We start from the raw sequence: 26,352 nt of genomic DNA, 5'->3' as shown, positions 1-26,352 counted from the left end.
GGGAGGGAAAAAAGGAGGTGAGAGAACCTTAGTCTTCTGTTTCCTTTGGTGAGGGAAAGTTCTATAAAAAGGATTTGGTCTGGGGTTGTGGTCGACCTCATTAAAAGAACAACCACCATCACCACCATGGAAACTCAGTTTTATGAGAAACTTCTTCAACAACTTCCTCCCTCGTTCTCTGTTGCAGGCGGTGAGCAGTCCTTCGGAAGCCGCGGCCTCAGGGCAGCAGCAGGGAGCTTTAAACTTGATTTCCAAAGGTTTGCCTTGGGTGAGGGGCCCGGCCAGGGCACTGGAGCCGTTCTCAGGCTTCCTGGATCCCCTTTCCTGCATCTGAGAGAGGAGATGGGCCCCGGAAACTCTGATCGTAAACCAGTTCTCTGTCTGGGGAGGCATCCGTGTTTTCTTCTCCCCACACTCCTGTCACGGGGGCTGGCCTTGGATTTCAGGCCCAGAGACTGAACTTGTGGGCAAACTGGGTTTCTGCCTTGCTTTTTTTTTGGGGGGGAGCCCGATGCTCAGCCTACTGGTGGATGTAGTAGCCCGCTCACTCCTTCACAAAAACCTTTTCCAGCAAACCCTTTGTCCAGCCCTCCCCAAAAGGAATCTCCCCTGGCCTGGTGGAAAAAGTCGTTGGACATTATTTTCGGCCTTGGGACTGCTTCGGCTGTCCCCTCACAGTGCCCTCGCCCAAACAATAACCCCTTTTAAAAAAACTCCTCGGTGGCAATGAGACAGACCTTTTAAACCTTTACGCAGCTGTTCAAATACAACATCATTGTCAGGTTAAAAGCCTGGCGCCTCTAACTGCTCCGGCTGCGGGATGCCGGCTAAGGAAGCGGAGGTTTAAACATTACCTTCGGCAGGGGTGGCTGTTTTTAGGCTTGGGGGTGGGGAAGTGAGGAAGGCAGGGGAAAAAACCCAACTTTTGACTCAAGTCTGCTAAGGTCCTGTTCAAAGCTAACAGCCACGGACTAGCACCCCGAAAATTGCCTTCTCTCAAGGCGGAGATCATGATCTCAGCCACAGCTAAGCGTGCCCAGGGCTGGACAAAGTGCCCGCTGCACACGCTCTCGGCAGGCGCCCTGACGCCAGCCTGGCGCTCCAGTACTGTCCTCCCTTGCCTGTCGACCAAGGGAGCTGCCCGGAACTCCGCTGTCCAGTTCTCCCTATCCCACAAGAGAGGCAAGAGTGTTCAATCTCATCACAAATTTTATGCCCATCAAATGTCCTTTCATAATCTTTATTTATACATGAAGAAAACATCCAAGCTAAAAACCAGCAATTCCTCACCGAAGGGATATATCTGCCGTTAACCAGGACCTCTGCCTCCTGAATTTGGGGAGCCTTTCTGTTTCAGCTCCCTTCGCCTTCAGGCTCAGTCACTCCCACACTGGATTTGGTTTTAAATAGGTCATCTTCACTCACCGGAGGGGGTGGAATATGTGTATCAGATATAATTTTGAATCTATTATCACAAAATTCTATTTATTCTTTTTCAAATTTTTATCTTCAGACCAGCTCCTTGAGGCCAGAAATTGCCAATATTTTGGAGGAATTTTATTATAAAAATCAAGCAAAATAGAAACAATACAAGGAAGAGAATGATCTGAGCCTGGGAGGATAGAAACTTTGTCTAAGACCCTAAGGCTAAGATAAAGCAAATGGAATGAAAAGGCTGGGTTTTCAAGGCCAGGCTTTATTTTGCTTACAAGTATTTAAGGTAGCTACATAGCTGCTGTTTTCGATCATCTTTAGATCAGTTGGAGCAGTTACCATTAATAATAAATCAATATTGTACCATAAAGGAGATGAATATCCACAATTGTATCAAGACATCCTTCTCCCTGGCACAGTTCTTTCCAGAGAAAAATTAAAAGGGTCGCTTCAGCAAGAAATTAGCATTTGTAATCAAGAAGTGACTTGCATCTGTGCTTCCTGTCACAGGGAAGAAGGGCAGCGGCCCTGGGCCTGGGCGGACCTGGGGATCCACTGATTTTGGGCCCTGAGTGACCTCTCAGAGATGTGCCACTTTTGGGGGGCAGAATGGATGGGCACAAATTTTAAAAGCTGCTTCCTCCAAGCACCCTTCTGGGTTGCACCATGCACCTCCCAGCCGATGTGAAAAGAACTCAAAAGGGCAACTGGGGAGGCCAGAGAAGCCGCCACCAATGCAAAGACGGGTCTAGGGAGACATTGCAAAAGGACCAGCAGCCTAGGAACCTCTTCCCTTTGCAGACACAAAAGACTCCTACTTCTTCCAATCTCCCTTCACTTCAAGCTCTGAGACCTCAGTGACTCAAGATGCTGGGGCCATGCTCCATGAGCCCCACATGCCCTGAATGATCCCAGAAAGGTCAGGTCTGCAGCCCGGAGAAGTCCTGGTCCAATTCCCCAATTCCCTGGTCTTTTTTAGACTCAACTTGGGCGCTGCCGAGAGGAAAGGGACCACAGATTGCTGAGCACTCGTGGTCTAGGAGAGGCTGCCAGCCAAGGCCAAGGGGCCCTCCAAGGCCACAAGCGCCCCCGCTGGGGCTGGCTAAAGAGGAACACAACGACATTTGGGGAGGAGGACTCTCACCCCACTTGGACTGAGGCCCAGGTTAGGCCCCGGGAAATGTCGATTCACAATAGCTAAGCTGGACCCACAGTCAGACAGGCAGGAGCCAGGGTGCCCGCGGGGAACATCAATGCCTCTGGCTGGCGCCTCCCATGGGGTGGGGAGACTCATGGCCCCCAGCCTCCACTGAAGCCGATGCCAACTTCCAGGGGTGGACCCAGAATCTTTAGTCTGGGGCCTGGAGGGAGGGGGCAAAGACATCGAAGTTGAGGAGGTCCTCACTAATTCCGGGGTTGCGTGTGCTTTACAGTGAACTTTAGGAAAGAAGGGACTGGCACCTTTCATTTTGGAACTTCTCTTTCGGTCCTTGGATGGTGGCACAGGCCCTCCGCAATGTTAGGGGCTTTCGGGGTGGGAATGGGGTTGAGGAGGGCATACGGAAAGAAAACTGCTTTCAGGAGCTTGTGCCAAAATCAAACTCCACGCTCAAAGCCAGCAGACAGCTTGGAAGGGTGGCCAGGGTTCTGTCAAACGCAAAGCCCCGTTTGCTTCAAATGCATACACCATTCCAAGACACCTTGAAGTATAAACATTCCCCGGGACTGTCTACCGCTCCCCGCAGCCACACTAGCTCAGTATGGCCGGGAGCCCCAACTCAGTCCTGCCTGCGCCTCCCGGTCATTACCGGTAGCCCCGAGCGTCAGGCACTACTGGAGGTGGGGGTGGGGGTCCCTGGTGCAGAACGACCCGCTAGGTCTCGACGCGTCTCATTTTTCTGAGACCACACTCAGTTAAGTTGCCGGCGCCCTGATCTGTCTTAAACAAAAGCCTTTTAATCACCCCAGGCGGTCGGAGAGCGTGCAAGGCGGACGCGGTTTTAGGCAGGGGTGGTCCTACCTTCCTATCGCTCTCCACACGCAAACCAAGAAAATTGATTTCCGCAATTTAAATAACTTAAAGTGGCATGGCTTATTTTTTGAAATGCACATATTTGTCTTTTAAAAACCTCTCTTCGACACCACCAGGTTATACCGAAGTATTCTTTACAACAGCTTTATCTATAAGACAACGATTAGGTGATCTCTTATTTCAGGAATCTGCTCGCATTCCTCTGTCTTTATACAACTTCCCAACCTCACGGCTACTGAGAACAAACAATCAGCAAGCAAACACCTTAGCGGCTTCTAGCCGGTTAAGATTGCATATTAGAATCCAGTATCCGAAAGATACGGTACCGCGGCCTCTCCGACAAATGAGGCTTCTGGAACGTGAGCACGCCCCCGTGTGGCTCTCCAAGGCCATGCAAACGCGAAATGGTATCTCTAGGTTCGGTTTGACTAAGGTGGTGGACATACAAGCTGCTGCATTTAGACGCAGCATTTTAAAAAGAACAAGCCAGCGAGCAAGAGAGAGAGAGATGGAGAGAGAAGAAAATAAACCAGTTTTAGCCTCCCGGAATGATCGCATTACTACGGCACTGACACTGTAACGGATGCCCAGGATTCCAAACAAAGGAGTCCCCTTCTGAACGAAATTATTCAATTGTAGGCTTTGTTTCTATCGCATCCTTAACCAAACGTTGAGGGACGCTTTTGGAAACAATATATTTCTTTTGTTCCATATCATAGAAAGTACAGTAACTTATTTGACAGGGTGACTTCTTTTTTTTTTCCCCAAATATAACGAAGTAAGTCTGTAATAGAACTGTCCTTTTCAAATGCCTACTTTCAAAATCGCGTTTCTTCATTAGAGCTAATGGACTGCTATCTATGACTCCCTCCCAGCAAAAACAAACAAACCAGCACTTCCTAGTTGTAGTAAAAGCATGCTGGTAGACATTTTAATATAACCAGTATTTTTAAAAGAAGTCAATTGGTACTGAATTACACAAATGTTTGAAGGGAAATTAAGGTTATTGATCCTGAAATTAGGAATTTGCTTAGATTTATGGTGAGCCCTCGATATGATTCTGTGTGGTCATAAATGTGTGTGGGGCTCTGGATGTGTGTGAGCATGTGTGTGTGAGAGTGGGTGGCAGTTGAATATCACAGAAGAACCTTAAGGCGCCTAATTATTCAGAAAGGTTAAAGGTGATGACCTTGACATTTTGGAAGTTCAAAGGCATACACTTATGCACTTATGTTTTTCCTTCCTTCCAAAAGCTTTGATAATTAAAAAAAAATTCTGCATTTGGAAATGCATGCCTCCTTGGAAGATGCATGGGGTGCTGTATAGCTCATGGATTTATTTTTTGACTTTGGACTTATGAGAGGTTAAGAGTCATAAGATTCACTTTACTCTTTTCAGAGAAAGAGAAGCTTTTCTCACTCTTCCAGTTTATTGCACATTGCGGAAATCTCTTTTGGGCCCACCAGAAGGTGTATAATATAACCCAATTAAGCTATTTAGAACTTTGGCTTTTATGGTGTTGTCTAGACAGTTCAAGGTTTTGTAAACAGCCTGGCCTGGCCCTGCAACATAAAGTGCGGTGTAGCCTCCACCACATTCTTTAACTTGAAGCGGTATTTGCTGTGAGAAGTGGTCTGCCAGTCCTGGGCCCTATTTCCAAGGCGGGGCAGTGAGGGAGACCTTCTCTGCTCCAGGTCCCTGTGACACCAGCAAGGACCCAGGCCCTCTCCACCGTCCCTTTAGAAAACTAGTTTTGTTTCAATGAAAGGTTCTAGTTATTATTTCTTCTTTTAAGGGACCCTGACTCCTTGACATCTTATTAAGAGTGAATTTGTATCTCCTACCCATTTTTTTTTTTTTTTAAGGAATTCCAAGTTTACTACCCTGGGTATAGGATAGGGTGAGGTGGGCAAGGAGACTTGTTTCTTAGGTTCCTGCTGTCTCAGCCTCATTGCCTGGATAAGGCAGCACCAGCATGGCTGGGTCACATCTTCAATTCAGCGAGTCATCCCTAAAGTGATTTTTAATGCCAGTGTAGTTTAGAAGGGATGGGAGAGAACAAGTCTTATCTTAGCGGGATTATAAAGCTTTTCACTTGATTTTCAGTTGCTTGGGGGAGAAGGTTCTGGCCACAAAAATATCCTAATCAGACTCTAAACTTCTTCAAAGAGGAAAATTCATACAGTGTATTGAAGCTATAACCTCCATTTTACTAGAAACCATTTATTCACACAAAAGACAGTGACTCGTGCCTTGATAGGATAGACCAAAGGTACATTTCCCAGAGTTTAAATAATCTGCATTCACCAAGGGGAAAAGATGCAGTCCCTTAAACTCAGAACAAAAACAAGTGCCTTCCAGCCCCTCGGCCTAACTCTCTACAGATCCCACAGCGTCCCCACGGGAGCTCAGAGAGAGGGAACAACAACAGCACATTGGCGGTAAAATTGTAAAGGGACGTTTGCATTTACCATTTTCCCCTTATTAGGATCCGTTCGGCCAAGTCCCCGACCTCGTCCGCAGGCTGCAGTGGTCGCTGGGAGGTCCCGAGTTGACCGTGGGAAGGAATCGTGGAGTTCCACAGAGAAGAGGCGTCATTAAACCCAAGGACATTGGGCCTGCTCAGGGCAGGCTGGTGGGGAGGAGAGTGGGTGCGTGGGGCTCAGGGGAGAGGGGTGCTCCTGGAGCTCTCAAAATAAGGGGTTTCCAGTGAAATACTGCAGACGGTCTCTGTTCAGTTTCTTTTCTTTCATCCTGCGATTCTGGAACCAGATTTTGACTTGCCGGTCAGTAAGGTTGAGCATCCGAGAGAGTTGGAGTCTTTTCTCTTTGTTTATGTACACGTTAAAGAAAAACTCGCGTTCCAGTTCGCGGATCTGGTACTTGGTGTAGGGACAGCGCTTTTTCCGAGACCGCTGGGGGGCCACTGCAAGTTAAAGAGACCAAGGGGTAAGAGAGGCCACTGCCTGCCCACCCCTGGCTGTCCGCTCGGGCCGCGCAAGGGCCAGGCCTCGGCCGGTTGGGGACGTCCCTGCTAGGGCTGAAAGGCTCTGCCTGCGTCGTGGGGGATGATATATGGGCGGGCACAGGAGAGAGTGCGGGCGTGGACCTATGTTCACGCCCCGACACACACACACACACACACACACACACACACACACACACACACACACACAGCCTGGCATCGAGGTGGGAAGCAGAGAGCGAGAGCGAGGCAGGCTCTGAGCTGGACTCAGAAGGGAGAGAAACACGAGCGTGCCGGGCATCTACTCGACTCCAGCCAGCAGCGTGCGTCAGCCAGAGGCTTGGATAAAGTCCAGTTCAAGGATCAAACTCTCCCCAACCCCCCACTCCTTTAAAAGCAGGAGGCTCGAGTGTCCACACTCACAAATTGGCTTGAAATCTCCCCTCCCTTCCTCCCTCCCTCCACGGTCTCTAGGACACCCCCACACACACACGCACAAAACTGGGGGAAAGCTCTCTGCAGCGATTAATGTCCCCCTCGAAGTCTACCTTAAGCCCACCTAAATTGGTTTCCTATCGTAAACACGCTTTACAACGGCCAGGGAAATCTTATAGGATGTATAAACCCCTTCGAACGCTTATAAAGTAGCACATAAAACGGCGCAAGCAGAGGGAGGCCCCCTCCGCCCCCCCGCGCCCACGGCCCCCAAGCCCAGCCGCCCACCCCGCGTCCGGTGCCTACCTGTGCCTCCACTCTTCTCAGCCCCCGCCTCCCCCGGGGGCACCTCGCCGTCGCCGCCTTCTGCCGCCCCCTTGGGCTCCGAGCCGGGGGTCGTCTTGGCGCAGGGACTTCCCCCGCCGCCACTGGCCGCCGTCTTGGGGTCGCTCTTGTCGGCTGCGCCCTCGGGCTGCGGCGGCGCGGGCGGCGGAGGGGGCTGCGGCCCGGCGAACGGGGGCCCGGGCGCAGCCTCGTAGAACTGGTCGAAGCCCTGAGGCAGGATGCCGTTGCGGCCCACGGCGCTGTAGAAGTTGGAGGCGGCGCCCGCAGGGCCGTGCGGCGGCCCGGGCGCGGCGCATACCGGCTCGGGCGCCTTGAAGAGCACGTCCGGCCGGCGGCCCGCGGGCGGGAGCAGCTCGCGCTGCATGGCCGCCTCCTCGGCCGCAGCCGCCGCCGCCGCCGCCGCCGCAGCAGCCGCGTAGTAGGGAGCGTAGCCCCCGGCGCCGCCACTGCCGCCCCCGCCGGGGCCGCCCCCGCCGCCGCCTCCCCCTGCGCCGCCGCTGCCGCCGCCGCCGCGGTATGGCCACTTGGCGCGCTCCAGGCCGTAGTCGCGGAAGGCCACTTCACGCACGGGTTGGACGTGCGGCGCCAGGTTGGAAGAGTAGGGGAAAGTCATCTGGCAGGACGACGGTTGAGACAGGAACGACGGCTTGCTGGCGAAGTCCGACGGGGCCACATAGTAGGCGCAGCCGGGCAGGTACATGCTGGCTGCGCTCGGGCCGCACTCGTCAAAGTCGTTCATGGCTCCGCGGCGTGCGCGCCGGCGAGCCCTGGGCCGCTCCCCGCGCCGCCAACCTGAGCCATCGATTGCACAAGAGGCTTGGGCCAGGATCAACTAAGCAAAAATCCCCACCGGGCGCTGACGTGCAATTCATCTTGATTGATTCTGGTGGTAATTATGTCACGTGACGCCATGGAGAGAAATGTCCTTATATCTATATCAGTGCTCGCCAACACGCCCCGGGACGGCTCCTGGCGCCGAGACGCGCGCGCGCTGGGGGCAGATCGGCCTCCCTCTCCAGCCAGCTCTCTCCGGGAGCCCCCTGACCAGGCTGTGCAGCAGGCCGGTCACCTGTGCGCCGCCGGCGGCTGCCACTGCTGGGTGCATCTGCCACCGCCCGGCTGGGCCGCCCGCCCGCGCCTGCCCGCGCCGCTTTAAGTACGCGGACTGAGGCCGGCAAGGAGGAGGAGGAGGGAGGGGGAGGAAGGGGGAGGAAGGGGGAAGGGAAAGAAGCGGAGCGTGGAGGGGGAGCCCCGGCTCCAGGCACAGGGGACTAGGTGTGAGGGTGTGAGGGTCCCACCCCCTACACCCCTTCCTGCAGCCGCTCCCTCCCCCGTGACGCCGCCACCCTCTTCAGTTTGCCCGCCAGGAGCTTGTTGCTTCTAGTTCAAGGCGCGTAATTGCGCCGCTCTCGGGGAGCCAGGAGCCCTGATTTACATATTTCTCTGCCCGGCGCTCACGCCGAGCAGTAACTTGGCTCTCTCTACTGCCGACCCGGAGCGCGAATGCCAGCCTCAAAACACTCAGCCAAAAGCCTACCAGAAGCTCACCCGGCTCAGGGTCTCGGTGCCCACTCGGCCCTGTCGCCTTCTCTTCTCTTTCTCCTTCCTTGTCCCCCTTCAGTCTTCTCACTTGTCTCTCCGTCCTCTCTCCTCTCACTTCCCCGTTTCCTTTTTTCTTCTTCCTTCCTGTTACTTTACTCCCCTCCTTGCCGCTGGCTCACTCGGTCCCCTGACCCTCTCTCCTCCTTTGCCCCAGCTATGTGTCCCCGCCTCAATCTCTCTCCCTGTCGCCTCTCCGCCTTTTCTCTTGCAGTGCTAAAGCAAGGAGGGAGTTCAGCCAGCGGAGATACCCCGTGGCCCTCCAGAAGCTTGGGGGTCTGCTGAACAAAAGGATCTGGAGTCCTCTCAGGGTGCCTGGCTTCCCGCTTTTCCGCAAGCAAGCAAGCAGAGACAAACCGCCGGTGCCTCCGCCCGTCTCACCCTCTCTGCCTTCTGGCCTGGATAAGACCAACCAGCCTCACAACCAGCTCCTTCCCTGTGTCGGAGCCCCGCCAAGGCCTACGCATCCGTGCCGCGTCTCCCCTAGGCTTCTGCAGCACCCTAGGGCCCGCAGGGCCACTGTGGGCTCCCCGGAGGTCCGTTGGCTCTGGGAGTGAGGGGCGGGCTCTCAGCCGCTCTTGCCTCCTGGTTTAAGCCCCTCTTCTCCACTCGACCCTGAGGGCCCCCCATCCACTCTCCCCAAGGCCTCACTCTCCTTGGCGGCGGCTGCGTCCCTCTTTTCTAGCCCGGGGGGTGGGGGAGTGGGGTGGGTCCAGGCGAGGCCTGGGCTCAGCCTCAGGAAAGCCAGCGTTTTCCAAAGGTGAAACCAGTCTCTTGGCAAAAAGCTCCCCAAATCCGAATCCCGGAACTGAGGGCAGGAGGTTGCCTTTCGCTCCCCAGGATTCCTCTGCCAGGCAATCAGTCCCAGCATTGGTCCCAGGCCTCAGCCCTGCGCCCGAGAGAGGCAGTGCAGGTTGTGAGGCTGGTTCCCTCCCTGGCCCCGGTCGCCGCAGTGCCCGTGCCGTGAGCTCTGCCCACCATGCCGACTGACAGAGAAAAGGCGGGTGATCAGAGCGCATATCTATTTTTCTGACCAATGTTCCCCCCTTCCTCTTTTATCTCTTCCCTCCCATTCTCCCTCCCACTTTCTCTCCTCCGCCCCCTCCCACATCAGCTTCCCTCCGAACACTGCGCAAACAGGTCGGTGGGGCTGGAGAGCAAGAAACCCCCCATCCCAGAACTGCCCATCCTTGCATGCACCCTCCACATAACTGGCACCCTCGCCCAGATTCCAGCTCGCCCCCTTCTCCTCAGCCTAGACCGCTGGCACACTTGTGTGCCTCCCTATCTCCATCTCTTGCCCAAACCTCTCCCTTTCGAGCTCGGAGTTGACGCCCCAGGATCTCTCTCCTAAAATGGCTCCCCGGACACTGCACATTAGCCCAGCGGCCGCTCAAGACCCAGGGCAGGGGCCGCGGGGTGCCCCCCGGCTGGCTCTTTATGTGTCTGCAAGTGCGCAAGATTTTGGCACCTTCTCTCTGCACGGGTGGGGCGCAGGCAGCCCGCTGCCCCCAAAGTGGAGTCTGCTGACCGTTAAAGAGGGAAATGGGGGAGGACGAACCATTCAAGTTCAACGACATGGCGACGGCGCTCGGGCTGGAGGCGCGCTTTGGCGGGGGAGGGTGAGCCATCTGCAGCGGCGCAAGGGTGCACAGGGAAGGGGGCGGCCGGCCCTTCTCTGCACATTAGCACGAACCCCCACCCCCCACAACCAAGCCAAGGCGTTCGTTCTTGGCCCAGCCCGCTTCGCCCTTTGGCCCCGGCTTTCTCCTCCATCCTCACCCTGAAACCCAAGGAAAACCGCAGCCTCCCGACCCGTGCGTCCGGCTCGAGAACCTACCGTGAAGATCCAGGGGCTGTGGCCTCGTCTTTGCCTGCGCGGCCCCACTCGAAGCGCAGGGAGCGCACCGGACCCTGTCTTCACAGCCCGCAGCTCCGCGAGTGGTAGCTTTCCGCGCAGCGCCTGGACGCGATGCGGTAATTTTGAGCCACCCAAGATAAGACACTAACTTGACCTTAACTTTGTCAGGGCGCCCCTGGTATCTGGAGAACGTGAACAGACACTGTCTGGCAGCTCTCGTAAAAACTGACTGGGGAAGAGATTCTGAGTCATTTCATTTATTGCCACTACAGTTCTGCAAGAAAGCTTTTCCTCCCTGCCAAACTTTAATTATTTATGCTCTTTTAGGAAACGAAAGAAGAGGAGAAACGCAGGGAAACACCCAGAGCCTGTCCCTTCCCTGAAAAGTCTTCGGAATGGGCTCCCTAAGTCAAGTGACCGAAGAACAAAAATGTGGGGAGATTACCTTTGTCCAAGGACGGTCGGACAGCCGGTGTGTCCCCCGCCCCCACTAAGGGGGGGTGGGTGCAGCTGGAAGAGGCGGGGTGAAGGGGCACACCCTCCCCCCACCCCCACAGACATGAATATTTACAACGGTTCTGGGTTTCTCCTCCACGCGCCCGCCTCCCGGAAGCCTCTCCATCCCGCCTCCCTTGGGGAGAGCCCCCAGGCCTTAAAAGCGTCTCCTGGCCGGCCCTCTGAGCTCTCAGCCGGTTGAAAGCCAGACCGAGCCGTTTTTCCTTGTTTAAAAACCTTTTCTTTGGTCAAGAGGCCCTCCTGGACTGCAGCATTTCGGAGGACGCATTTGTCTTTGTGCGAGGGAATGTTAAACATTCAGATTTCAGCATTTTGCTGGGGTATTTGTTTTTTTCAGATTTCATCGTGTTTCCAAATCCCTGCTGGGACTTTGGTTAGAAAGGGAGAAAGGACACCACCGCCTTTATATTCGTGTGGATCAGCAAAAGGGATGGATTTGAAAAACACTATTGCAGCTCCAATCAAGAGACAAAATTTTACACTTAGGACAATTTCAATCTCTTTGGGGAGTGGTCTTCACGAATATCTCCTTCCATCCTACATCCCAGGCTAAAGCGAAAGAACACAATGATATAATGGCGTATAGTGCAGAGGAAATGGTCTCCCTGTGTTGTCTTAGGGCCTTGGTCTAAGTCCGGTTCCCTGGCCCTTTACCCAGCCGGCCATACCTGAGGTCCGAGTGTGGCCTCTGCCTTTGTTTGGTTATTTTGAAGGGGGCAAACCTTACCGGACTCAGAGAGACTCAGTTCTGATACCATTGCCTCCCTGAGCCCTACCAGCATTTCTAAATAATAGGGCCTCCCTCAGCAGCTTCTTGCTTCATTTTTCTTTTTTTAAAAGGAGCTGTTTAAAATATATTTCATCAGATTTGCTTCAGAGAAGGGGAGTTGGAACCATTGAATGCTCAAAATTAGAGACTTAACGTTTTTCTAATTCTTCCACTTGCTAAAAGCTACTAATTCTCTAGTTTCCATCTCTGAGCTAGCAGGGAGCTGGGGTCTGCAAGAGCTCAGAATCCTGAGCAGGCCCCAGGTTTTCTGGCCTGGTTTAGAAGCTCTGAAGACCTAGAGGGTGCCGGGTCCACATTTGCTAAGGGAGGCTGCTGGGCTCCTGGCAGAGGGACCAGTACGGAGGATTTCCACAGGACGTAGCCTATTCACAAGAAGCCTGACTGGAAAAACATGGCAGGGAGAGACGTTTTGTATTGAAGTCAAAGGAACCTCATATCTTGGCAGCCCCCTGATAACAGCAAGCTTCAAAGTTTGAGAATTTAGGCAGAATGCAGAAGTTCCGGCCAGCAACAAGCCGAGGGTTCACTTAGTGTGTGGGACACGCTGAAAGCTGCTCATGGTTCCCCTACCTTGGTATTTTATATGTTTTGTTCATAGGCTTTTATACACCATTTCCTGACTAACTTGGAAGCCATTTTCTCATTTAATGAACAGTCAAGTCGACACCCATAGTGAAACAGCAACCAGGAAAGAAAAACGAATTTGGTGACCTGAAATACATTAGAAAAGAATCTGAAACATTTTGAAAAACCGACATCAGTCCTGTGACAGCTTGACTGGGACTTGGATATTTATTTCCACTGAAAACATTTCTGTATGTCTGATACATACAAGCTATTGTTTTTGACAAAATAAACAAAACAGGTACAAAAATTATTAGATAGCAGAGAAAATGCAATTCATCTAAACATCAACTGAGGTCAGTTGGGCTGAGGCTCAGGGTGCCCCATGAGGTCCATTCCAGATCTTGTACTGAAAATTCTTGGTCTTTCACTGAGAATAAATCATCATTGTACTTTTGAGAAAAAATCTTCAACTCTTTGGCTGTGGTGCATCTCACTAGAAGAGAGGGAGCTATTTCTCTGAAGGAGGTGGAGAAGGGGCAGAGATGATAGAAGGAGCTTGGGGGGCCCTTAGGGTCACTGAAATCAGGGCAGGACACCCCAACACACCCAGGACATCTCTACCTGGCATTCAGCAACCCCACCCTCCACAGAGCAAGCCTGCCAGGGCCCATAATCTCTCAGGCTCTGCTGGAGCAGGTCAGACATGACCTCAGAAAGAGTACAGCAGTGGGGCCCCTGGTGAATCTGGTGGGCGGTGAAGAGAATGAGGAGAGAGAACTTCTGCTTCTCTCTACTTGGTTGAGAGAAGAGAGGGGGCTGAGGATCTGAAGGGCCTCCTTTCTAACCCTCCTGATTTCTGGCTGGTGGGAGAGACTTCACCTCTCCCTGCAGTGGTTCATTACCATAATTCAAGAAAGAAAGACAGAGTGGACACCTTTTCCCACCTCTCCAGGAAAGCCTTATGGACAGGCAGACTGTAAGACCCCCCCCCCTTTCCTGGCTCACTCCCACCTCCCCCTGGATGTTTCCCTTCCTCCTGGTGCAACTCAGCCTCAAAGCCAACTAGGAGCTTGCCTCACCAGAGTTCAGCTCTGGGGGTCCAGTTACAAAGTGGAGGGCCCTAGCATAGGTATGTGTGAGGTTGTGGGAGAAATGGGGATTTTACCAGTCCATCTGGAGATTGCCATTTGCTGTGGAGCCCCAGCCTCCCTCATCCCATCCAAGGGAAGGAAGTGCCCAATCCATTCAGCCCAGCTGGAGGGGCCAGCCCAGCCTGGACTCCAAGGTGTCTCTGGAGTTTGTCTGGCCACCACGCCCCCTTACTCCTTTTTCCTCCTGAAGGTCTAAGGCGGCTACTGTCCTCCCAAGGGAGAATGGTGCCCTTTCCTTCCTCCAGAGTCAAGATCCTGGCTTTGCCACAAGGAGTTTGGCTGCAAAGAGACAGAATTGTGCCGTCAGCCCTTTCTACTCTGCTAGGGAGGTCTTCCTAAATTCAGTTTCACTCTGAGCCCTAGTAAGGTGTCTGCTGGATGCAGAAAGGGCTGGGGAGGAGGAGATAGGAAGACGAATCAGGTGGAAGCAGAAATGCTAGTACAAAGGCGCTAAAGTGAATCTGAGGGATAGTACCCCAGCTAAGAGTTAGGACAGGTGACCCTAGACTTCCACTCTGGAAACCTCAAGGCCGAGGCTGCGACTTCTGCAGGTTTCTCTGAGAAAGGGGGAAAGCAGGGACGCTTAACTGGCCAGGTTTCCAAACAAATCTCCTGCAGGCTTCTGGGGCTGCTGTCTGAGAGGGAGGGTACCTGGAACCAGTGGAGAAGGAGCAGAAGAAAAAGCCCCATCTTCCTTCACGGCCAGGCCTTGAAAAAAAGGCAGGCCCAGCTCGGCCGGGGACACACACGGTTCTAGTACAACGCCAGCGCCTGCTCGCGCAGCACCACGCGCTTCTTCTTCATACGCCGGTTCTGGAACCAAATTTTGACTTGCTGGTCGCTGAGGTTTAGCCTGTTGGACAATTCCTTGCGCTTCTGCCGGTTGATGAATTCGTTGAGAAGGAATTCATTCTCCAGTTCCGCAATCTGCTGCTTTGTGTAGGGTTTCCGCTTCTTTCGGGCCCTCCCCGGGGCCGCCCCCCACGGTAGGCCTGCAACACAGCCCCAACCCAAGTCAGCCCGGCCCGCTCCCAGTTGCCTGCCCGCCCCTGGCGGCTTCCCTCCCTCTACACACTCTCCCCAGCACCCCACCTCCCACCCCGGCCCGGGGAGCTTTGCTCGGGGAGCCTGGCCACCCTTTACCGTCGGGCAGCGAAGGTCGCAGGCAGGAGGCGACGCCCGCCTGCATTGTCATGTTCAAGTTGAGCGGGCCTTTGGCGTCGTCCTTGAAACCGGCGGAGCAGGGTGTCCCCTCGAGAAGGGTTGAAGAGCCCGGCGCGACGCGGCCCATACCCGTGTAGTCGTATTTGGCCGCTTTGAGAGCAGCGGCCGCAGGGGCCAGACTAGACTCCGGGATGAAGGGCGGCCGCGCACGGCCACGCTCCTCCGGCCCCGCGGCCGCGTCGGGAGTATAAAACTTGGCCTGTTCTTCGGATCCGTCTTTGGCGCCCAGGGGCTGCAGGCCGAGAGGCCCAGAGCCAGCCAGGTAGGGCTGGGGAAAGCTGCCGAAGGCGGTGGCACCAGCAGGCTGCGCTGGGGCGCAGGAGGCGGGCGTGGTGGCCCAGGGCAGCGCGCCGCGTGGGTACGAGATAGGGGGAAGTGCGGCCAACTGGCCGCCATTCGGCCGCAGGTTGGAAAAGTAGAAGGAGTCGGGCGACTGCAGATTCAGAAGCGAGCCCACATAGCCCGCTCTGTAGAGACTGCGCTCACACATCTCCAACAAAGGGCTTGGGCTGCGCTCGCAGCAGTATTTAGTTACAACCGGGAATAAGAGGGACAGGCTCAGACGATTGGACGAAACTTCGCCTGCAGGTTCTTCAAAGCCGGTCATTTCAGCACCGCCTACATCCCCCGACCCATTTCCCTCGCCCCCGCCCCCATTCAGGGTATTATGATAACACCCGCAATATTCGATGGCGAAGGACGAGGTTGCCAGGCCGAGCCAAGTCATACTGAGAGAAGATGGAAGCCTCTTTGAGTTTCCTGGACGATTTCAAGAGCTAGGGGGCATTGGGCATCGGGTACCTCTGCCTTAATGTCCCTTGGGACCCTTCTTGGTCTTGACTGACTGTGCACTCCCGTTTTCTGCTGGCTACTTGGGTCAGCCTTACTTTTACCAGCTTTCACCTGCAGCTGAGGCCTTTTCCAGTAGGATGCACTTCCTGGCTTGTCCAGAGAGCCCTTGGTCTGGTAAGGCCATCCTCGGTCTGTAGGCCTTAGCAAAGCTAGTCCTACCCCGTCCCTCCCCACCTCATCCCTCTGTACTGGACTGTGCACAGGTGACCTGGCAGTGAAAACCCAGGGCTGCCTGAGCCCCAGGTCCCAGGCTGCAGGCATAGTTTGCTGATAGAAGAGAAATGCATCACAAATTCTGCCCAAGTTTGCCGCCCAGGAAGGAGGCTTCACATCACTCCTGGTGTGCTTCACCATGGCCCAGCCTTCTGCTCCTAGTACAGTCAGCATCCAGGTCCCTGTAGAGTGCTGGCCTGGGGACCCTGGCTGCTTGATTGGACAATCGTGGCCAAAGGCTACATTCTTTTAGTGGCCAGCAGTTCACCTTGGCGATTACACCCAGCAAACCAGAGTTCCAAGGTGTTCATTCACTCCGTGGCGTGCAGTAGAGCGAGCTCCCCTGACCTGGTGTTGAAGAACAGAAGACCAGAGCCACCGGCCGGGAACAGCGGGGCACACCGAGGCACACCGAGGCCGCGGACTAACTGCGTTCCTCTGCTCCGCGCCTCCAGGGGCGCGCGGGCCGCTGGCGGGTTCGGAGGTCTGGCGAACAGGGAGGCGGGCGGCAGCGCTCCCTTGCTGGGAGCAATCCGGCAGCCCCCGGCCGCAGTTCCTCCGGTCCAGTGTGGCCATAGGGCTCAGGATCCTCCTTTCTTGCCTCCGGTTCCAAGACCCCCAGCGACCCGCCTCCGCCCCAGCCTGCAGCCCGCCTCGCGGTCCCCGAGCCAAGCTGGAATTGGTTAGACCGCCAGCTCCGGCACGGAGACCACACAGGCGCCGCCGGAGGGCAAGGCTGACCACCGCGCTGCGACTTTATTGTGTGAGTTATGGCGACCAATTGGGCGGCTCTGGGGAACGCAATCGGCCTCTTCCCCTCGCTCTGGGGCGGGGGTAGGGGGTGGGGATGGGGGTGGGGTGGCAAGTCTGGGCTCCACAGGGCTCCGTCAGAGTTTCCTTAGGAGCTCAGAAACAGAGAAATATTCCATTCCCTTGTCCTTTCGTGGGGGGTGTAGGCACGCGCTGCAACCTCAGTTCCTGGGGACTTAGGGAGCCTAGGCTCTCAGGGAAACTCGCCCTGTTTTCGAGGAGCTACAACCTCCCTAAGTCTGAAAGTTCCAGTTCCAAGGGGTGCCTGCAGTCTTTTGTCTTCCTATCTCAGTACCATTTCCAGGTCCAGGGGTGTCTACTTCGGACGCTTAGGCGGATGCTTGCTGCGGTTTGCCCAACGGGACTAGAGGTATAAAGGAATCAAGAGAGAAATAGAAAAGACGAACAACTAGACTCTCTTTTCTCCTTGGCTCAGATGATGCCCAGCTGCCCCATCTCATCTTCTGGGCTTATGATTTCCTAGGTCCAGCAGACAAAGTTGTATGTTAGAGCTGGCAGGCTGGGGACAGGGAGGGAGGGAGTGAAGGAGGGCGGCGAAGTGGGAGGGTGTCAGAGGCTTGGCTGGTGAACTGCAGAATGGGAAAGGAGGATATGGTCGCGGAGTTACAAGGCGAGCTCTGCCAATGCCGCCTACTGCCCAGGAGATGGCGAGCGAGCTCCACGCCTAGGGAGGCGCCGCCGCACGGTCAAGATCAACAGTGAAGGACGGCTCCGCCGGCCTGGGGTCGCCAGCCTGTGCCGTCACGGCCCGCGGCCAGGCGCGGCCAAGCATCTCGAAACGCCGGAGATGGTAGCGGCAAGGCTGGCCGGGACGGCGGAGCCACAGGGATCCGGATGGCTGCCAGAGACTGGGAAGGGTCGCGGCCGCCCCTTTGGCGGTAAGTCCCAGCTCCGAAGTCTTCTTCGCCTCTTGGATCGCGCGTAGACGCGGGGGCCTCGATTCTCCACCGGCGGCGCTCGAAACCTGCCAGGTTTTGGAGGCGCTCTGCCGGTGGCCTTTCAGTCTCCACCCGCAGCAAAGGCCTCTCCCCGAAGCTTCCTCCGTTTGCCTCGTGGGTCTCCCTATCACCCCTCCGGCCGTTGATCGGCTCCGCTCAATTCGGAATATAAAAGGAATGCATATAAATAACAAAGTCTTCATCTGTTATTGATTTAGCCGTCAATTCAAATTCCAGTGGAGAGCGTTTGAACGCAGTTTTCATCTTCAGCAATCCTCCTGTTTCTCTTAGGCGGGGAAAATTGACCAGCGAACTACAGATGAAAGGAAAACCTCGAGGCAACCCTCCCTACCATCCACGGCAGGAAACCTGAGAAATGGACCTGGGAGATGGGGTGCGGTTGTGGAGTCTGGAATTTACAAAAAGAAAAGAAGGGGAGAGGAACGACGATGGAGAAGGGAAACAGGCCCATTTTAAATAAAAACACATCTTGTGAGAAAAAGAGAAATATGTTAGTGACTCTAACCGAAGTGGAACGTCAGGACGGTGTGGCCCCATTTTCAGGGGTTATTTCTTCTTGAGAGATTGAATCGTGGTCACTTTTCCTTTTCTGTCTGTCTCCGCTCCTGTCTGCCTGTCTCTCAATTAAAAGAAGTTGCCTGCTCGCAGTCGGTTGCAAGATATGGGGGGGGGGGTGGGGGGGTGGGGGTGAAAATCAAGCCGATGCGGAGAAAACGAAAGTAGCTCTAAACTTTGGGTCTCTGAGTTTTCTCTGGCAGATCCATAGGGAAATTCTCCCACTAGAAGAGTTTACATATTGTGTGAGGTTTTAAACAACTATATTTAACTCGCATACCAAAAAGTTAGCAGCCATTGAAATCATTGAGCCCGGGCGCTAACAACGAGGAGGCATCCAGTTCCTTAGCGGCCATTTCCCTGAGTGGCAAAAAGCCCTCAGAAATAAAGTTCCTAGTGCCTAAAAATTGCGTCTAGAGGTTTAGGGTGTATAATTATGGTTTCAGCCTTCAACTGCTGTATGCAGACTGCCGGGAGAAAGCGATAAGGGATAAGCCTGAAATGTTTCTTTTTCAGTTTCCAAATATGGATATGACTAATTTCAAGACCTTCCTAGAATAGATATTTATAACAGCCTTTCTAGGAAGAAAATCGCCAACCCCAGCACATATATATTATATTGGTTTAAAAAATAAAGCCATTTGAATAAACTGATAATTTTCTTTTCAAAGAGAAGTAGAATTTTATTGGGGACTTTTTTAAAGCTGGTCTGGTAGAAAAATATAATTTTAGACACCACAAATTATATCCTAATTTAAAGATATCACTATTTATGTTAAAGCCACGGAAAAGGAGGGGAAAAGGATGATGGAAGTGCAGAGCCTGGAGGTTTTAGAGACCAGAACTGGTGTTGCATTTCCTTCATCTACAGGGAACCATGGCATTTGGGATAACAAGATTTTATAATAAATAAGAACAGTTTCTAGAGGCAACAAGAGCTTGGAAAAAGAAAACTAATGTATAAAGACTCAGAATAAACAAGAGAGTTCTGTTTATTTGCATCTCCCTAGGAGTAAAAAGTGATTTTTAAATGCCTGAAGCACTGCCCATGTGTCTCAGCTCACAGACATTGCATCTACAAAAATAATCTCAGTTGTATAAATATGCAGCACTTTAAAAGTAGTTATTTATCTTCATTTTCAGAGACATCTTTTATTTTTTTCTTCCTGGACTTCAGAGCTCCACATTTCCCACATTTGTTAGATGCTTTAAGCTCCAAAAGAGCCCAATACATTTGTTCAGTCAAGTTCTTCACTGGGTTCTGGATTAAAGTTCCCACCCATGGCCACATCGATTCAAACCTCTTTAAGGGAACTTAGAAGATGGCCTCAATTCTAGCCCCACAAATTGGAGGCCAAGGAGAGGGAATGCACTTATACCATCCATGGGTCACTCTGCGAATTGCAGACATTTAAATATCTCTGTCTAGAGAAATGAAAGCATCCATGAAGACACATTATTTCCAAATTAAAGATTATAAAAGCACAAATCTACAGGGCGTATTGTACACATACAACAGCAAACGACCCAATGTTGGAAAGATTGTCTTCACTCCACTATTGATACAAACCCTATTTAATAAGGCAGCTGCTTTAAAAGCCATCACAGTACCTCCAGCCTCCTGTTTTCAGACTGTCCCAAGGACCCTAGAATACTGCTTGCCCAGAGCTGTTTCCATTTGCCCCAGGGTGACTGCTGAGAGCTAATGATTCAATTACCCAATCACAGGATATGAATGACTGCAAATCCAAATCCTTCTGCCCTAATGGATTATGAAGATAGTAAATGCTGGAAATAGGCATAAAGAGCGATTTAAAAAATAAAACCCTAAAATCAGAATGGCACTTCTGAAATTCATTTGGGGGGATTATTCAAAAATACTTCAAGTCCTTTATACTGGCCTGGAGGGAGAAACAGAACATTAAAAAGTCATAAAAAATAAACCTAGACAAGAGCAAAATCAATAATAAGAAAGAAACAGAAGTACAAAGGTTGGGCAGCAAAAGGTTTTAGAGCCAGATAAGGGGAAAAGAGAAAAACAATTCACAAAATTTGCCATCACTGGCAGGGGATTGGGGGAATTAAATACATATTCAAGTCTTTCCAAAAGTCTTTTGAAGCAACTGAAAGCATTTAAACTCTGTGGCCAATCTGGCCCACATCAGGAGACAGTGTCTTTGAGCTTGGAGACGATTTTCTTGTCTTTCACTCTTCGGTTCTGAAACCAAATGGTCACTTGTCTCTCAGATAGGTTCGTGGCAGCCGAGATTCGCCGCCGCTTGTCCTTGTTAATGAACTTGTTAACGGCGTACTCGTTCTCCAGTTCTTTGAGCTGCAGTTTGGTGTAGGGCACCCTCTTCTTTCTCCCCCGACGGTAGACACACATGTCTGGCTGATTTAGAGCCACATCCCCTGGTATTTAAAAAAAAACAAAAAAAACAGCACGGGAAAAATTAGATGGGGATATATGGAGCACACAGCTGGGGACTGTGTGTGTAGACTTGGAGAGGGTATAGAGAATGAAGAAAGCCAGGCTGTTTACATTTTATTATTATTTATACAGACATTTTATTTACACATTATTAAAGAAAGATTATTTACACTTCAAAGTGAAGGCCAATTTGATGGATCATCATGGTTTCTTACACCGGCATCTTAACAAGCCTGCGATTTTATGGTGTGGTTGTTGGGGGCTCTCCTAAGGACAGTTTCTGCAAATGCTGGTTGCAAACATACGAACATACATAGACTTAAGAAAAAGCCCAGGCTGTTTGTTCAGACTTTGATTTCTTGTGTTCCTTGGAACTTGTGAGCTCTTGGAAGCTTTAGTGGCATTCTGGGGCATTCATGTCCTTGGAAAGTGGGGCTCAACTTCATGACACCTCTTTGGGGAGGAGGGGCCAAGGCCTGGGCAAAGGGCAGCAAAGACCTTCAACTTTAGGAGAAAAATAGGCCTATGCCCACACACAGGAAGAAAAGGGTTGTAAGAGAGTCAGTTTAATCAAGGGATGAATTTACAGATTTCGCACAAACTGTTCCACTGGGTTTAACCGCGGTTGGGGGAGGAGGACAGGCACTCAATTCCCAAGTAGGGGCGCAGACTCCCAGTCCTTTTTTTCCTTCTTTCTCTCTTCCTCTACCTCCCTCCCTGCATTTCTCCCTCTTGCCCTTTTCCCTTTCCCAACGTCCCTACCTGGAAAGGATGACTTCCAAAAGTGAGAGCCCTGTGGCTGGTCCTTGGCGCAGTACACCTGGCTGTTCCACCCGTTGGCCAGCGTCCAAGACTGGTAGCCTTCCATGGAGATGTACGCCTCGTGCCGAGGCTCCCCGGAGCCGAAGGTAGACACCATGTCGATGTAGCCGGGCACATGCTGGTAGGGACTCGTGTAGCCCTGATAGAAAGACACCTCCTTGGCTCGCGCGGGCACCTCGTTGGCTGGTACGCTGCTGCTTGCCAGGCCCGACACGTCCATGTACTTCTCCACCGGGAAGCCTCCCAGCGAGGCGTGCGGCGACGACTTGAGAGCATTCTGCTGTAAGCCCACGCCGTGCGACATGCGGCAGCTATAGTAGCCGTTGCCGAAGTGGTAGCCGTAACCCAGGGCTGGGGCGCCCGGGGGCGCTGCAGAAGCTGCGCCGGGCGCCGGGCACTCTTTGGCGGAGGGCGCCTCCGGGCGCGCCGCGACCACAGCCGAAGATGACGACGACGAGGCGGAGCCCGCGCGTTCAGAGGTCCCCGGGTATGCGAAGCCTGAGGCCGCCGCCGCGGCCGCGGCCGCTGCCGCCGCCGCGGCCGCAGCGCGCCCAGAGTGTGTGCCGGCGAACACTGGCGCCGAGAGGAAGCCGCGACACTGGCCCGGCGCCGCTGCCGCCACAGAGGAGGAGGAGGGACGAGGAGGCCGGGGCCGCCCCGCCGGCCCCGCCGTCCGCCCGCAGCCCGTCCATGTCCCAGCTCGCGGCACGGCTCATGGCCCGGCCCGGCCCGGCCCCGGCCCCGGCCCCGTGCAGGACACCATGGCGCTGCGCGCCTCCTCCCTCTCCTTTCTCTCCTGTTCTCTCGCTCCCGCCCTCTTCCTCTCGCCCTCTCTCCCTCTGAGAGCCTCCCGCCTCCCGCCCGCCCGCCCTCCAACAGGTTAGCTCATCGCGGGACGTTTATAAAAACGAAGTTCAGGTTGGGAGGGGGCCTGGGCCGGTCGGGGGGCCGCCTCCCTCCCCGAGGGCTCCCGCTCGGGGCCGTGCCATTGGCTGCGCGGGGCCACGTGGGAATGGGGGGCGCAGGAGAGCCTGGCTCCCGGCCGGGGCCCGGGACCCACCCACTCAGGCCCCTACCCCTCCCCAGCTCTTGTGCAGCCCACCGCCCCTTTCCGCCCGCCCCCGGACTCAGGCGTTTGCGGCGCAGCCACCCCCACGAGCTGATTGCGCGACCGCCCATCCTGGGCCCTGTCTGCGACCGAGGCGGGCGCCGAGGCCTGCGCCTTGTCTCGGCCACGGCTGTTTTTGCCACCTCTCCTCGGCTTCCTGAGCTGCACAACTAAATGAAGGCAAAGGACAGAGATGATCAGAATGATGTGAAAACAGACGGGTTTTGATCCTGTTGCTTAATGCCTGGGATTAGCTGACCTAGACCCCAAACCCGAGGGAGCTAATTTTCCCTACCTTGCGCGTTGTTACAGGGCGAAGGCTTTTAATGCAAGTTCTCCCAGGCGATCCTCCGAATTAAGACCAATTGAAGCACAACCCCCTCCGCCCCAGTTTGCACACACTGTCCACCCGGAAAATGCCCACGAAGCCGCCCTGCGGGCGGGAGGCAGAGACTTACAAGTAAATCAAGCGGACGAAAGACCGGTCCTCGGAGCGGCGAACCCGAGAAAAGTCCGGAAGCCTGGTCCACGCTATTCGCCTCTACAGTCAAGCCAGCCGGGAGTCGCCTCCTGAGCTGGGCTCCGGAGCCCTCGCGCAGCCTCCCCGGGTCCGCAGAAAGCTTCTCTGCCGCCCTCCTGGAAACTTCTGCGCCTCGCCCTGCAGCCGAACTGCCTCATGCATTTTGCAGCCACCACCCACCCCCGCCCGTTACTCACACCAATTAATTGAAAACTTCACTTTCCCAGGGACCTTTGTTTCGCTTTCTTTTCCTAGCTGCCAACTGCAGAGAATCGAGAGGGGCAGATTAAGAGAGTGTTTTTCCCAAGCAAACTTGGGGCTTGTAGTGGGAACAGCCCAAAGCAACAGGGTCTGACTTCGAGGGGGTAGAGCGGGCCCCAGACAGCCCTGCCAGGGTGCGGGGATCACAACCCTGAAGCCTTTTCAACACTTCCTTCCATTACTCGGCCACAGAATCCCAACCCATCATCCACCATCTTAGCCATTGTCTGGTGTGAGTCCTGTGGCAAATTTAAGGATCCACTTTAGAAGCAACGTTACATCTAATGAGCCGAGGATATTGGAGTGTGTGGGAGAGCCCTCAGAGCGAGCCCATTTTGTTATGTAGGATTAGCTCCCCAGGCCAGCCCATTTCCAAGAAAATCGCTTCCACGAGCCTGTGATTGGTGAGGCCAGCCTGTCACCTAGCCCTGTTCTTTCTGGACCAAGACAGGACCCGGATGGGGCAAGCAAAAGAGCCAGGGAGGCCGTCTTGGGCCTGGTCAGACATCGCAGGGTGGGCTGGTGGTGTTGGGAGTGTTGACACGCAAAACGCAGTAACCATAAAAGGCTCAAATAAAGGGGAAAGTTATGAGAGGGGCGCTGGAAAGGAAAAGCAGGAGACTTGACCTTTTTGAAGTCTTAGACATGTTCATGATCAATTCGAGACAGGAGGGGCCTAAGCCTCTGCAGAAAATTGTAGGGACTGTAACTCTGCTGGTGAGAACAATTTTGGCTACTTGAGAGAAGGCAGAAGTTAGCAAGAGAAGCTGGATTTTTTGTTTGTTTGTTTAATACCAGCCAGAGCCAGGTAACAAGGTTGCTGACTTTTTGGAAGAGTTTGGCTAGGGTCTCTTTACCCAACAATATCATTACCAAACCAATCATGGAGGCCGCCCTGAAATGCTCTTATTTTTCCTTTGTATCCTTTTCTTTTTCTCAGAGAGGGAAAACATGTAGATACTTGAAAAAATTTTTTCTGTGACCTCAACAAATTTGTCGAAATATTTCTAAAACGTAACTGGAACCAACGAACTTTCAGCCTCTTAAAACTAAATATCACTGTGATTTTGAGTTCTGGAATTTCTGTTCCATTTTTATCTGTTAATACATATTAATGACTGATTATATGCTTAAAAATGAGGAAAATGACATTAACATGAGAAGGAAGGACTTGTCAAGTTTTTCTGATTTCAGACAGCCCCTCATTTTTGGCTTAATTGTCCATGCAGCAAAGTAATTTGTTCAGGACTGGAAGCAAAGTCTGAATTAATGCTCTGTGAAAGACACTTCTCAATGGTGGCCATGTCTCTAGTTTCCTTGTGGAACTCTGGCAAGACATGGAGTTACTCTACCCATCCTAGCCAGTGGATATTCAGAGACCAGGGAGGTTTTGAACAATAAGCCTAGCCTCTTGCTATTCTGTAGTTGTATTCTCTTCCAGTACAGCTTTCTAGATCCTGGCCCTGGAGGAGGGGATTCCCCTTAGGAAGGAGGTTCTGACTTGATCCTGTGAAGGCCCCCTAAACCCAGCACCCCAGGGCAACTTCTGCTATTAGATCATGGGGCTGTGGTTGAGTACCAGGCAAAGTCAGGGCTGCTCTGTTTATGAACTAAGATGACACACAGTTTACAACTCAGAGTGGTAGGTAGTGGAGGAATTTTGAGGCTGAACTTGCAGAAACATTTCATTTAACTTGTATATCCTGTATACCCTGTATCCAAGCTGATTTTAGGTTTAAACTTCATGGGAAATTTTTTCTTTAGCTGGCCAGGAGCACAGATTGTATGTGTATGTTGAGGGGGTGTATTATGTTGGGGCTTTAACAACAGAAATAGTCTTTGTTACATGAAAATCTTTGCAGTCTCCAAAAACTGATGTGCAGTTATTCACTGAAACCAGTTTTGCCATCTTTCCTGATTTTGGCGAGAAACTCAAGATGGCCCTTCATTGACCAAAGCCCTGCTCTCCTCTCCCACTTGCTCCTTTCCCTCCTTAGCCTGCCCAAACACTCTTTTTTGGGAATTGATGCTGTTCTGGAAGTCACATCCTCTTTTTTCCTCCTTGTGGCTGATATTTCAGATCATGTCCCTGTCCTGGACTGGGGAATGGGTAGATACAGGCTGCAATTTAGATTTATTGAAGAACATAAGTTCCTCCCCTCGCCAAGAAAGCATCGAGCTCAATTAATCACTTAATCGGTGGCCATTACAACAATAACCTGGTCCTAACAGAATGGAGTCGCAGGAACTACTTTGAAAATGTTTTCTTTGATGGCCACACCAGAAAGTGCAGGACACCACCCTAATTAACCTGTAAGAAGCCAAAACTGCAGCGTAGAAATAGTCTTAATTCCAAAGTAAAGTCTTAAATCCAGTGGAACAGGCTGGACAGTTCTTGGTTAAGACCAAGTCTGTGCTCTGCCAACTTTGGAGCTAATTTCCCTCTGCAGGCAATACCCAGTTTCACTCAGGCTGGAAATATCGAAAGGATTAAAAACAACAACAAACCCGGGGTAAAGAAAGGGGTCGTTAGCAAAAATGAGACAGCGGAATCCTGAGTTTAGGCACTTTCTGTGTCTGAGATGTATTCCGTTTGAATTTAACAACACAGGCTTTATTAAATGTAAATTGTTTGCAACAACAACAAAAAACCGCTTCAAACCGAAGTGTTATTTGGTGAAACCAGGTTTACCTCCCGCAGGGCGGTGGGCTCCTCCAGTCCTGGAGGGAATTAAGCACAGGGAGAGTCTTCCCTCTCACAGAAGCACTAACCTCACTACGAAGGGGACGCCGCAGCGTGGGTGCAGAGCTGGAGGAAGAACCGGATAACTTGTTGCCCGCCCCCCCCTCCCCCCCGCCGCCGCCCGCAGGGCCTGCAAAC

The 26,352-nt window shown here is 53.0% G+C and overlaps 3 protein-coding genes across 3 annotated transcripts; all 3 read right to left on the bottom strand.

Moving 5' to 3' along the window:
- Positions 1 to 5,824: 5,824 nt before the first annotated feature.
- HOXD11 (homeobox D11) lies at positions 5,825 to 8,015 on the bottom strand. The gene is made up of 2 exons (XM_070381102.1): positions 7,173 to 8,015; positions 5,825 to 6,392 (listed from the first exon to the last, which is right to left on the bottom strand). Exons 1-2 carry the CDS (start codon positions 7,948 to 7,950, stop codon positions 6,157 to 6,159), a joined length of 1,014 nt encoding a protein of 337 aa, XP_070237203.1. The 5' UTR covers positions 7,951 to 8,015; the 3' UTR covers positions 5,825 to 6,156.
- A 6,433-nt stretch (positions 8,016 to 14,448) lies between these two features.
- Positions 14,449 to 15,409, bottom strand: HOXD12 (homeobox D12). Its single transcript, XM_005910403.1, has 2 exons — positions 14,839 to 15,409; positions 14,449 to 14,687 (listed from the first exon to the last, which is right to left on the bottom strand). The coding sequence occupies exons 1-2, from the start codon at positions 15,407 to 15,409 to the stop codon at positions 14,449 to 14,451; spliced, it is 810 nt and encodes a 269-aa protein (XP_005910465.1).
- Positions 15,410 to 20,490: 5,081 nt separating this feature from the next.
- HOXD13 (homeobox D13) lies at positions 20,491 to 22,298 on the bottom strand. The gene is given in 3 exon segments (XM_005910404.3): positions 20,491 to 20,741; positions 21,523 to 22,216; positions 22,218 to 22,298. Coding segments are annotated over 3 exon segments (1,026 nt in total).
- Between the last annotated feature and the right edge of the window lie 4,054 nt (positions 22,299 to 26,352).

This window comes from Bos mutus, chromosome 2 (assembly GCF_027580195.1).
Source record: "Bos mutus isolate GX-2022 chromosome 2, NWIPB_WYAK_1.1, whole genome shotgun sequence".
Taxonomy (NCBI): Eukaryota; Metazoa; Chordata; class Mammalia; order Artiodactyla; family Bovidae; genus Bos; species Bos mutus.
The sequence above is the reverse complement of the archived record's forward strand: the minus strand, read 5'-3'. Positions and strand labels throughout refer to the sequence as shown.